The sequence below is a fragment of the Colletotrichum aenigma genome (genome assembly GCF_013390185.1).
Source record: "Colletotrichum aenigma strain Cg56 chromosome Unknown KSG_Cg56_contig01, whole genome shotgun sequence".
NCBI lineage: Eukaryota > Fungi > Ascomycota > Sordariomycetes > Glomerellales > Glomerellaceae > Colletotrichum > Colletotrichum aenigma.
Genome location: NW_023500907.1, coordinates 2,901,443 through 2,913,896, shown reverse-complemented (window position 1 = coordinate 2,913,896; position 12,454 = coordinate 2,901,443). Strand labels below are relative to the sequence as shown.

At 53.7% G+C, this 12,454-nt stretch overlaps 5 protein-coding genes across 5 annotated transcripts; 2 read left to right on the top strand and 3 right to left on the bottom strand.

Annotated features, from left to right (window-relative positions):
* Positions 1–86: 86 nt before the first annotated feature.
* On the top strand, positions 87–1,433 carry sec9 (Protein transport protein sec9; the record flags this gene model as incomplete). The annotated part of the gene is made up of 1 exon (XM_037316048.1): positions 87–1,433. One exon carries the CDS (start codon positions 87–89, stop codon positions 1,431–1,433), a length of 1,347 nt encoding a protein of 448 aa, XP_037185704.1.
* Positions 1,434–1,624: 191 nt separating this feature from the next.
* CGCA056_v000786 (GTP cyclohydrolase 1 type 2-like protein) lies at positions 1,625–2,083 on the bottom strand (the record flags this gene model as incomplete). The annotated part of the gene is made up of 3 exons (XM_037316047.1): positions 1,625–1,679; positions 1,738–1,981; positions 2,047–2,083. 3 exons carry the CDS (start codon positions 2,081–2,083, stop codon positions 1,625–1,627), a joined length of 336 nt encoding a protein of 111 aa, XP_037185703.1.
* Positions 2,084–2,522: 439 nt separating this feature from the next.
* Positions 2,523–4,886, top strand: prh1 (putative ATP-dependent RNA helicase prh1; the record flags this gene model as incomplete). Its single annotated transcript, XM_037316046.1, has 1 exon — positions 2,523–4,886. One exon carries the CDS (start codon positions 2,523–2,525, stop codon positions 4,884–4,886), a length of 2,364 nt encoding a protein of 787 aa, XP_037185702.1.
* A 156-nt stretch (positions 4,887–5,042) lies between these two features.
* CGCA056_v000784 (Succinate dehydrogenase assembly factor 3) lies at positions 5,043–5,767 on the bottom strand (the record flags this gene model as incomplete). Its single annotated transcript, XM_037316045.1, has 3 exons — positions 5,043–5,128; positions 5,196–5,295; positions 5,579–5,767. The coding sequence occupies 3 exons, from the start codon at positions 5,765–5,767 to the stop codon at positions 5,043–5,045; spliced, it is 375 nt and encodes a 124-aa protein (XP_037185701.1).
* A 1,894-nt stretch (positions 5,768–7,661) lies between these two features.
* PNPLA8 (Calcium-independent phospholipase A2-gamma) lies at positions 7,662–11,331 on the bottom strand (the record flags this gene model as incomplete). Its single annotated transcript, XM_037316044.1, has 4 exons — positions 7,662–9,810; positions 9,866–10,097; positions 10,155–11,071; positions 11,141–11,331. 4 exons carry the CDS (start codon positions 11,329–11,331, stop codon positions 7,662–7,664), a joined length of 3,489 nt encoding a protein of 1,162 aa, XP_037186346.1.
* Positions 11,332–12,454: the final 1,123 nt, after the last annotated feature.

The window sequence follows — 12,454 nt, the reverse complement described above, 5'->3', positions numbered from 1 at the left end:
GACGATCGTATTTCGGCCGTTGCCCAGCTTCAACACCCCACCCATCGACGATCTAGCATACAATTCCCAATTCCGCCTCAGTTATCATGAAGAAGTTCGGCTTTGGTAAGAAGAGCGGCGGCGACGACGGCGACGACGCCAGTCGCTCTGCTCTCTTCGGCAGCAAGAAGAACAAGTCCCCCGCACCCGGTTCCGACAACCCATATGCTCAAGCACCCGCTGGCAACGACCCCTACGCCCAAGATAACAACAAGTATGCCAACATGACGCCCTACCAGGCAGCACGAGCAGGAAACACTGCTCCTGGCGGTGTGCCCGGTGGCCTCCCCAGCGGACCCCGCGCTGGAGGCGGCTACGGCGCTCCTCCCCAGCCTGCGGGAGGCTACGCAAACGAAAAGTACGGCGCTGCTGGTGGCTACGGAGGCAACCGCTACGACAACGCCAACCAGAACGCCTACGGTGGCGCTGCTGGCGGGGCTCGTGGTCCTGGTGGTTACGGAGGTCTGGGCAGAACCAACAGCAACGATACCGACGCTCAGCGTGATGAACTTTTCGGAGGAGCTCAGGATCGCTACCAGCAGAAGCAGCAGCAACCTGGAGGATACGGACAGTCTGGAGGATATGGTGATGACGGCGCATCTGGCGCCGGCGGAGGTTACGGTGGTTATGGAGAGAGCCGCGAGCTAACGGCTGAGGAGCAAGAGGCGGAAGAGTACCGTGCTACCAAGAACCAGATCACCGAAACCAGACAAGAGTCTGTGAACACCGTAAACCGAGCCCTGCAAGCGGCTTTGCAGGCTGAAGAAACTGGTCGCTCGACACTCGCGAGACTTGGAGCTCAGGGAGAACGCCTCCACAACACGGAACGAAACCTGGATCTGGCCGCGAATCACAATAAGGTTGCGGAGGACCGAGCCAAGGAGCTCAAGACTCTCAACCGCAGTATGTTTGCTGTGCATGTCAGCAACCCCTTTACATCCAAGTCTCGCGCGGCGGCGCGCGACCAAGCGGTTCTTGACCGTCACCGCCAAGAACGCGATACTCGTGAGCAGACCAGAAACGCCGCTTTCCAGTCCAACCAGCGCATGGAGGAAGCGTTCAAGGAGGTTTCGCTTTCCGGCCGTCCACAAGGAAATACCAGGTCAAGCGCAGCTGAACGATCCAAATATGTCCTCGATGATAGTGATGATGAGGGCAACGATTTGGCTCGTCGCCAAGAAGATGAGATTGACGATGGCCTGGGACAGCTAGAGGGTGCCATGGGTCGTCTTAACGGCTTGGCCAGAGCCCAGCTGAGGGAGGTTGAGACACAGAACACTCTGATCAGCAAGATCAGCGAGAAGGCACGGGCATTTCGCTCTTTCATACTGTACTATGATTATGTGGTTAACACGTTTTACAGAGCGATGCTGTGGACGACGCAACCAGAATGAACAGGGAACGCCTGAACCGCATCAAGTAAAATAGAGCATCACGACAAGAGCCGGCACAAAACTCGGGGGGGCTTGATGTGCTCGCAAAAGATAAGCCCACTAGCAGTACTTCAATCAACAGTGGAAGTAAGAGCTTCCTCTATAGACTGGATGTGTTCTTGGTATACACAGGTAGTGTGGCATCGACGGAATTAGAAGTCTTCCAACTTGTACACCTCGTATGCGGGAACCTCGTATGGGTGCGCGCTGTATTCATTTTCAGTATTCAATGCATATGACTCGCCAAACATGTGGACAAAGATACCTCTTCAGAGCAGCTACCGCGGCTTTAGTGACATCCCGTCCAACGCACACAATCTCGACCTTGTACTCGAGGACCTGCTCAAGCTCGTCGACGGTGCCGGTATGAGGATCCGCTCCAGCAGCCGCCACGGGCATGAACTGGCCTTGGCCCGTAATCTGGAAGGCAACCTGGACATATTTGCCCTCGTCGTAGACGCCGGCGCCTGTCTTGAAGACGGCTTCCTTGGTTGCGACCAAGTGAGAAGCTACAAGTTGGTAATAACATCAGTTAACGCTGCCCTTTACAAGTACATTTGATTTCAATACGCACCAGGAACAGTCCAGTAGAGCTTGAATCGTTCGGCCATGTTTGGAGTCGTGGTGATTTGTCGATGGTGAGATGTTGCCAGCCTGATCTTGTTGCTGAAGAGGGGTCTTATACCGGTGCACGAGAGGGGAAGCACATGAGTGTGACGCAGCATGCAATTACCGCGCAGAAGCACCCCCAGAGCTGGACTCCGGATCGGCATATTATCTTTAAAGATAGCGACGAACAATGTGGATGCGTCCGACTTACGGCTTCATGTTATTCAGAAATACCCATCTGCTCAGATCGCCGACCCGTCTAGCTCACTGAGATAGCACAGTGCCGCCCTTTAGAAATGCGGGGCCTACCGCCTAATCGGGTCCCGACGAAAACCGGGGTCTGAGCCAGGGGACCCTCAAAAATTCTTACATCGGCTCTCTCACTCAACGTCAATCGGCGATTACTTCTCACGACCTGCTGTCGCTCAACATCACTTCATAATGCCACCAAACACTGACGGCGAGCGCGCCGCCAAGAAGAGAAAACTAAACGACAAAAATGTTATCAAAGTCGGAAACAAGGTGATTTCTCTGGATGGCTACTTGAATCCTCCCGCCAAAAAGAAACAGGATCAACCGCAAGAGACGCTCAAACCAACTGGTGAAGAGGCTGCAAAATCTGAATGGAAGGAAACAGAGAAGCCAGAGAGAAAAACTCAATATTCGAATAAACCGCCGTTCAAAAAGCCATTCGACAAGAGTAAGCCGAGGTCAGACCAACGAGGCCCGAGATGGAGGGACGATCCAGCCCTGCTTAAGGTCCGACAGAAGCTCCCGATCTGGGCTCATAGGGAGGAAATCCAAGAGCGGATGCGCAAAAAGGATGTCCTTCTCCTCGTTGGTGAGACGGGTTCCGGAAAAAGTACTCAAGTACCCCAATTCTTGGTGAAGGAGCCTTGGTGCAAACGGCAAAACGTCAACATCGATGGCGGAAGGGAGGTCAGTGTCGGCGGTATGATTGCCGTCACACAGCCTCGTCGAGTCGCCGCCACGACCCTCGCCCACCGCGTTTCTCGTGAAGCAGGTAGTCCTCTCGGCGAGGGCCGCGAGGGAATGGTCGGATACTCGGTTCGTTTCGATCACCAAGTGCCCAAAGGGACCAAGATCAAGTTCCTTACCGAAGGTATGCTCCTGCAGGAGCTTCTCAGGGACCCCAGTCTGCGGCAGTACAGCGCCGTCGTTGTCGACGAAATCCACGAGCGAAGCGTCGATGTCGATCTGGTGTCTGGCTTTCTGAAGCAGATTGTGATGAGCGACCGGAAAGGCCGGGGTGGCATCCCCCTCAAAGTTGTCGTCATGAGTGCCACTGCCGATGTTGAGCGCATTCAGGGCTTTTTCGCGACCGACAAGCCGGAAGAAGAAGGTGACAGCATGGAGATGGATGGGCAAAAACCGAGCTCGGTCGAGGTTTTCAAGATCCAGGGCCGTCAGTTCCCAGTCAAGACGATACACACGCCAAAGCCCGTGCCCGACATTCAAGAAGCCCTTTTGAAAACCATCTTCAAGATTCATACGGAAGAACCACTTCCTGGAGACATTCTAGCATTCCTCACTGGCCAGGAGGAAATTGAATCTACGCAGTCGCTCATCGAAGAATACGCAGCGACCCTTGATTCCAATGTCCCCAAGGTCAAAGTCCTACCGCTATTCGGCCAGCTCTCTATGGAAGGCCAACACGCAGCGTTCCAGCCTATCAAAGGCATGACTAGAAAGATTGTGCTGGCCACCAATATCGCCGAAACGTCCGTTACAGTACCCGGAGTGCGCTATGTGGTGGATGGCGGAAAGGCCAAGGTCAAGCAGTATCGCTCTCGCCTGGGCATGGAATCACTTCTGGCTAAACCCATCTCAAAGTCGTCCGCCATTCAAAGAACTGGTCGTGCCGGTCGTGAGGGCCCCGGAAAGTGCTTCAGGTTATATACTGAAGGGACATTCGGCACGCTAGAGGAAGCGGATTTGCCAGAAATTCTGCGAATCGATGTTCTCGGGGCTGTACTCACCATGAAGGCCAGAGGCATCGACGACATTCTCGGTTTTCCCTTGATGGATACCCCAGACATCGACGCCATTGAGCGTGCTCTCGTCAGCCTCCACCTGCTAGGCGCACTGGCTGACGACGGCACCATCACCGAAGCCGGCCGCAAGATGGCCGGTTTCCCCATATCCGCGCCCCTCGGCGCCGTCCTCTTGGCATCTGCCAAACCGGAGTTCGACTGCGTCCTCGAGGCCATTGACGTAATCTCATGCATCACGTCCGGCGACGACATCTTCCACCAGCTGCAATCGGAGGAGCAGCGCGAGGAGATCGAGGAGCTTCGCAAGGAGCTATACCGCCGCGAGGGTGACATCCTCACCTACCTCACCACCATGCAACAATACGCCGCCGAGAACGCCGACCGCATCGAGTGGTGCAAAAAAAGAAAGGTCAACATCCGCAACATGAAGACCGCCCTCAACATCCGCAAGCAGCTCCGCAGCTTGTGTCTGAAAGAGGGCCTGCTCTCCGAGGCTCCGCCGCCAGACCCGCAGCCGTTCAGCCCGCTGGCCCCCGAACAGGCCGAGTCGCTGCTCAAGTGCTTCCTCCGCGGCTTCGTGTCCAAGACGGCGGTGCTGGCGGCTGACGCGAGCTATGTGACGTCGCAGGGAAAGCACGTCGTGGCGATCCACCCTTCGAGCGTGTTGCATGGGCAGAAGAGGGAGGCGATCATGTTCCTGGAGCATGTATTTACGCAGAAGAATTACGCGAAGAAGGTGAGCGTGATTCAGGCTAACTGGATCGTGGAGGCGTTGGGAGGAACTGCATAGATCTACACAGACGCGACGATGTAATACCCAAGAATATAGAACAGGAGAAACTGTCGAATAAGCGTGACTTTGAGGCTCAAACAATGCATTGCTTCTATACATAGGTCTACATGAGATGTTTTGTACAACGGCGTGGTTTTCCTGGCCAGCATGTCGCTATGACTCCTCCTCACCTTCGCCCTGCTGCTTGCTGCGGTCCTTGATTGCTTGCATCAGCTCATACAGCTGACCGATTTGCTCATCTAGAAGGGTGAGTTGTCAGCTAATCCACAGCCCGCCTTTCCAGAACCATGATATGTTTTTACTTACCGCTCATCTTGGCGATCTTTACAGGGTCGATCTTGTCGCCCTTCCACTGGTCTCCCTCTACCTTTTGAGCGTACAGCTGCCATTCTGTGAGGAAGCCGATCTGGAGCAATGTGTCAGCTTGTCTGAAAAGTTTTCGTCCTGAGCACTTCGCGGAGTGTGCAGACGCGGTCTGGAAGCCATCTTTCTCCATCCCTGTGCATGGCAATTGCCCGGACGGGGACCGCCAATCACATGTAGCGTATTACAACACCAACCCACGAAGAGATCGTGTACACTGTGTCGAGGGAAGCTTATTCGGGTTCAGACGATAAAGAAGCACCCCAAAGATGCGTTTTTGAAGGCAAAGGAATAGACAAGGGCATCGGATTCAGGATAAAACGTACCAGATGTGCCGGGTTGTCCACGGTGCGGTGCGCGCGGAACTCAGCCTTGATGTACTCATCGCCCAACAGCCTCATCTCCGTAGGCAGGTACTTTCGGTGTGCGCGGAGGAGACGTCTGTATAGCGGGATGGGCGGAAGAAGGGCCATCGGTGTGTTCCCCAGGCCCTTAGGGATCGAGGCCGAGGCCATTCTCATAAGTGACGGCCGCATGGTATGTGTCCCGTCTTTGGTATGCCTTTGGCAGTAAGGGTTTGTGGTGAGCCCTTGTTGAATATGATGGCCCTTTATTCGAAGCCGGATTCAACGTGGTCTTTGAAACTTAATCGCTCGTTTTCAGTTCTCCAGGAATGGATCCCGGGTCTTTGGTTCCCTCCGTGATGATTCGAGGTTGTGGTCCGTCTTGAGAGTGATTGATGTTGTCATTGACGCATTTTCCGAGGTCTAGTGGGACCCATACAGTGCGCATTCGGGTGCCGCAAACAGTCCGCCTTCAACTCGATCTTGACAATTCGAACAATTTCAGAAGATAACTCATTATGAGTACAGTCTTTTGTCCAAGTTCTTCATTTTTATCACTCTTTTTTCTGCTTGTATAATATACTTTAACTCATGATCCGAAGCTATTTGCTGATAAATTCGGTCAACATTATCTATATTGATAACATTGCCTCGTAGTTGTCGAAGCTTCGCATACGAGGACACTAACGTCCTCCGTTATATTCCATCTTCTGGGTTTCATCTGGTTAATGATTGCATCTAAAAATTCCCACGCGTTCATCTCCATCTTACAAAACTCCTCAACATCCTCTCGACGAGCCTCTATAGACCTATAGCCATTGCCATTGAACGGTGAACGATAGCGACGGATGCTGACATTGGAATTCAGAGTCGCGCCGTACTGGATCAGATGAAGGCTTCCCCAAAAGCTTTGGGAGGTCTTCCTGTGCTGGTCTGGTATCAGGCGTAGTAGTTGAAGGAACAATCCACGTGTACCCGGGAGTTGTCTCATTTTTGAAACTGTGTCTTTCGTACGGTTGAATGCCCAAGAGGCGTCGTACTCGAAGGCGAAAGACTCGGCAGTGCTTCCGGGATTATTAGGTATGCATCCGAGTTGCCTCAGTGCTTGTTGGATATCATGGATATCATGGATCTTGAGGCTCGGAGGAACTTGCAGGCAAGTCATATCTCGTCGACGGAGAAACGGAATGGCTGTTTCACGTCCGTTGTATCGCACAAAGCGTGTGCCATTATAATGGCTTGCGTTGAGTCGAACATCGCGCGTTCCAGGGATCAGGTAGCCGTATTGAGGAAGAGTACTGTATGTGCGGCGGAAGTGCTTGGCTATGACGAGTCTTGACTCTTTGCAGGCGTACCATAGACCGTAATCGCACAAGGAAATGTCATTTTCTGACCATGGGCGTGGTAGATGAGAGATCGAAAAATCCGGCGGCGTGAGGAAGTATGATGTCTTAGTTCGACCGGCGTCGTTTACTGTTTCTGCGCCCACGGAGAAAAAGTGAGCCCCGCGAAATTTTTGTTGGATGGCAAAGGCCCATATCATCAGACGAAGTTCGGTACGTAGTTCCGAGAATGGTTTGAACATCATCGTCGAGTCGGAACCGAGGGCTGCATATGTGTGTGTGTGTGTGTGTGTGTGTGTGTGTGAGGGAGAGAGAGAGAGGAGGGGCTGGTTTGGATCGCAAAACATGTGAGTCGTGTCGGTGTTATATACGCTGTCAACGGAGAGACATACAGACAAACCCGCAGCTCGCATTCGATTGGACAAGAAGACTAGGTGGTTTGGATACAAAACTTTAATCAATGCCGTGGTTCTGTGCCTTCTACCTTTATGGCCCAGCCAAATCCATTCGTATGAGCGTTGAGAAAAGAACGCTGGTTGCTTAGAGCGCCTACCATGCACTACGATATTATTCTGAAATCCTAAGATACCACATAATTCTCCTGTGCCTGAGCGGCTACATTTCTTATTCACACGACGACTTTGATAAGGACGACGATAGAGAGCACGCAGGAAACGTAGTCGCTCTAGCACAGGAAAAATAAGGGGTATGTTCTACAATATCTAATATAGGTATCTGTCATTCATGTCTTGCAGGACATAGTTGCTATCCCCGACTCCAGTAAAGGCTTCTCCCTGCCACTGTACTTGTGCGAGCTCCTCAACGCCCAACAGCCGGCCGTCTCTCATCTTCCCCAGATCTGCCTCCGCCTTGACAGTAAGCGGATGCTGATTCCCGAGCACTTCCAGCCGACCGTTGTAGCATTCCTCCTGGAGATCCAACGCCTCGTCCACCTGCTTCTGCTGATACAAAACCCCCGCCAGGCACTCAATGGTCGCGAGCGTGTCGAGATGCGTCCGCCACAGCACCCTATCGCTCGCCTCCAAGACCTCACGCAGCATCTGCTCCGCCTCGTCGAGCCGCTCGAGCTTCACGCAGCCGATGGCCACGTTCCGCTTCGAGGTCAGCGTGATCGGGTGCTCCTTGCCCCTGAACCGCTCGTCGACCTCCAGCACGTGCCGCCACATGTCGTCCGCCTTCTCGTGCTCGCCCCTCTCGGACCGCAGCGTCGCGAGGTTGCTGATGGCGTTCATGGTCATGCGGTGGCCGGGGCCGACTGCGGGGCTTTTGAGGCACAGTTCCAGTATGCGCGCCTCCAGCTTCTCGGCCTGGTCGTTGATCCCCGCCAACTGCATCGTCACCGCCAGCGCGGCAAGGGCGCGGCGGAACTGCGGATGCTTTGAGCCCTTCTTCTCTGCCTCCTCTATGATGTAGACGAGCATGTTCTGGGCTTTGCCGAGCTCCATCTTCTGGATGAACACCTCAGCGAAGTCAATGCCGATGCTATGGACGTGTTTCGCTGCCCAATCTCTTGAAGAGCAGTCATTCACCAAGTCGATGCATTCATGGAAAAGCAAAACTGCCTCGTCGAACCTGCAGCAGGCCTTGTTCAGCTTGGCGAGGGCCCACATACCGTCCACAACCAGCCAGTGTTCCGGCTCAAGGTTATCACGCCGCTCCTGGACGGCCTTTTCGAGAACGTGAAGCGCCTCGCGCCACATGCCGACGTGCTGCAGGAGCTTTGCATACTTCGTCTCTTGCCTAGTCTCTTTAAACCAATCGCCTCCTTCGGGGGCTCCATGCTTCATCATCGCCTTGAGGTGCAGTAGTAACCGCGCGGTAAATCTCTCATCTTCAAACCGGAACTTCTGGTCGAAGGAGTCAAAGATGATGGAGCGCGCCGCATAGTGATGGAACTTGTACGCATCCTCGTGCATGCGGTCGCGAGCCCAGGAATGTACCAAGATGTGCATTGAATGCCACTCGTCGTTGATCACCGCCTTCTTAATCAAAGAGTAGCTCCTCAAGAGACTGATGCCATCAGTATAGTTGGTGGAATCCCAGGACTTATCGCCCTTAAAGTTGAACAATGCTAGGGGCGCGACGCTTTCCATATCGCCCAGTACATCTGTGTCGAACTTCTCATTCGTTGCTGCTCGGCTGATTATCTCATCGGTGAGGTTTTCGTTGTGGTAGAAGCAGAAGATGCAGAGGATCCGGAGTGCGTTGAGAGCAGCCCGCCCCTCCCGGGTGTTGTCTTTTGACTTCGCCTCCAACGCCTTATAAGACAACTCAAAAGTGCCGTACACGGCTGGGTTGTCGTTGAAAGCGCCACGGCCCATTGACGGATCTTCCATGAGCTGCTTCCGCCCACTTTGGAACCCGAACAGGTAGTCTCCGAACGTACAGTCTTGCATGTGGATGTAAGAGCCCGCCTGGTCGATGGCGAGCGGGAGATAGCCGAGCTCCTTTACAATTTGACCAACAAGCTGCTCGTTGTCGCCATGTAACAATTGGTCTTCCAGCTTGGACGACCGCAACAGCAATTTAACGGCGTCCTTTTCGTCCATAATGTCAACAGCATATGTCTGATTATGATCCAACGTAGGCTTGATGTCCTTCCGTCTACTTGTGAAGAGAATGTTACCTGTGTTACCCGCCGGGATGTATTTGCTAACGTTGACGGAGTCAGAGTCGTTGTTGTCAAAGACCAGAAGCCACTCCTCTGGGCGGTTTTGGGACAGCCAGTTGAGGACGCCGGTAATGTTGGGTCTGCTGGGGTTCCCGCCGTAGATCTGCGCTGTCACCTTTCGGAAACTTTCGTAGATGGAGTCCGTGGTGGCCGCGTTGATCCAGAAGACATGGTCGAACCTGAGTCAGCATAGGTTAGCAGCTTGATACAGAGATTACACCTAGGCATACGCACCGAGAGCCATGCAGGTCTCTGAACTTCAAGGCAATTTGCGTCTTTCCGACGCCGCCCATGCCCCAAATTCTGAGAAGCCTCCTAGACGACGATCCAGGCTCCCGTTCACAAAAGTGTCTGTCGAGTTTGCCGAGAATCGCAGCTCTTCCAGTGAACTGGGGGCTGGATATGTTCCTTTGCCGGACGTCCTGGACCATGGCGTGCCGGAATGCTTCATATGAAGTAGCACGGCCTCGAGTCTGTTAGCGAATGACGCAATTCACTCATGTCACTGGGATATCAAACTCACAAGTAGCCTCTAGGGGCATCTCAACGCCCTCCTTATTGTGTAACATGCTGACGATCTTGTCAATGGAAGCCGATACCTCGTCCTTCTTCAGATACTTCTCCGTAGCCTCCCTTAGGAGCTTCATCTTTTTATACTCGTTCAGCTTGATGTCTGCAGCGCCCTTGTCCAGATTGAGTCGAAAGTAAGCGTTAGGAATCGCGCGGAACCACTGGTCGAGTTCATGGTGGGTGCGTTCGGGATCCGTCAACGACGTCTTGATGTGTTTATACACAGGCAAACTGTCGCGGGACAGCAGAGACCCGCTGAGAGACCGAACAGGCTTCTTTGTCAACTCAAGGGCGTGCTCTACCGCCTTTTCGGCATCGGCTTCGACCTTGAACGCCTTATCCGTGATTTTGAGCCCCGTGCCCAAGCTCAGGAGAAAACCCAGCTTCCGGTCGGAGCCCAAGTACGAGTCGGCCTCGTCGAGGACGAGCTTGGCGGGATTGTTGTAAGCTAGCGCGCCGTCGTAGTAGTACTCCTTCACGGCCTCGACCTTGACGTGTACGGGGTTGAAGAAACCAGGAGCCGAGGACGTCGCCCGCGCAGCCTCCCAGATTTCGACATTGTGCGCGTGGTTGGATTTGCCCCTGTAGGTGCGGAACAGATACGCCTCGAACATGTTGCTTCTCGGCACGGAGCACACAAAGGCGTGGCCGAGGCTGTTCCGGTCTCGTGTTTCGTCAATCATGACTGTCGTCTTGAGCCTTCTCGCGGCGACAATGTCCCGGATGACCTTCTCGAGCGTCTTTTCCTTGAATGTACGTTCCAGGAGCCGTCGGTTTCTCTTGCAGAACACTGTTGCCGCGAAGTCCTCGTAGCCTTTTATGGCTTCTTCGGTCGTCATCCCCATGCGACCGAGTAGGATGGCGATGAGTCTGCGAAGCGGTGTGGTTTGTTAGCGAAAAACGTGTGTTGGTCCACTCGTTGGAACGGTTCCAACCAACCCTCCTGTGCTTGTACCACCTATCAAGTGGAAATAGTCCCTCGGCCTGGGCAGTTCTTTGAGCCCAGCTACCTTTTGCAGTCTCTTCATTATCTCGTGCAGTATGACAAGCTCGGATATGCCCCTGACTCCGCCGCCATCGAGAGATAGAAGGTAAACCGGATCATTGTTGCTGTCTTGGTCGTCTGCCATTCTAACCTCACTCTGTACGCAAAGTGTGAAACCAGCTTAATGATACATATGATAACAGAACTCTATAATATTTAATGAGAAACGTTTGAAAAATGGTATCGCAGAATCACGAAGTCGTGAGATCGTAGTGCGTGATAGTTGAGGCCCAAAAGCAGTGCAACCTCGCATCGTGCAAAAAGCGAGGACACCAGGGGATGAAGTACTTCTTCAACCAAACCAACCAACACATTTGCGAGCGGAGCCGACCCCCTCGGAGGCCTTCATTCTGGTCCAGAGAATCCGTGATAAGCGCCCTGCACTCGCCGGGGTTGGAAGAGGGGGGCATGGCCACAAGACATGCACCAACATGCTTCAGTACTTTCCCTCTCCGGTCAGGCATGTTTCATCAAAAGACCTCGCCAACTGCGAGGACCATTAGGATGACTCGGTTCCAACCCGAGGGAACGGTTCTGCCCCGAAGAGGGCTCAACTGCGAATGCCAAAACCGGGTCATCCGCCGGCCAAGTCTGCCTATCCGCAGAAACCCCCTGGTTCCTGGGGGTGGCGTTGTGTTGGTAGTCGTACGTGCATACTCAGGTAATGTGCCTAAAGATAGCAGACCTGCTCACCGGTACGTCTGCGTCTGTTTCTGCTTGGAAAGGAGCGATGCGCGCTTCTGAAAAGTCGGTGTAATTGATGATGGATATGCCGAATCAGTGTCTGATGTGTGAGTAGGTGAAAAATAGAGCCCGAGAGGGCCATTGGGGAGGAGGACTATGCTTGTAAGCGCCGCTATGGGGCGGACCGGACCGCTGAACGGGATGCGCTACGGGCGAGTTGGTGGGCGGGATGAGACCCGACTGTTCCCGGAGGCCACCCACACCATACCTCACTCAAGGCTCTCCCGGGGGCAGCTTTCGCCTTCCGCATGATGCTATCAGCCATCAGAGCGAAATATGATCCATCGCCAAGATTCCTTCTTGAGGATGGAGAAATCCTCCAATATTCATGGCATGTGTTGAGCAGCCTCATAGCAACCACCTTGTGGCTCTGCACACCAGGCACACTTGGGCCATACCCTGCACAAAGATCTGCAGCAAGGTTCTGGGGTCATGATGGCTTTGGACAAGAGAAAAAGGCTTCA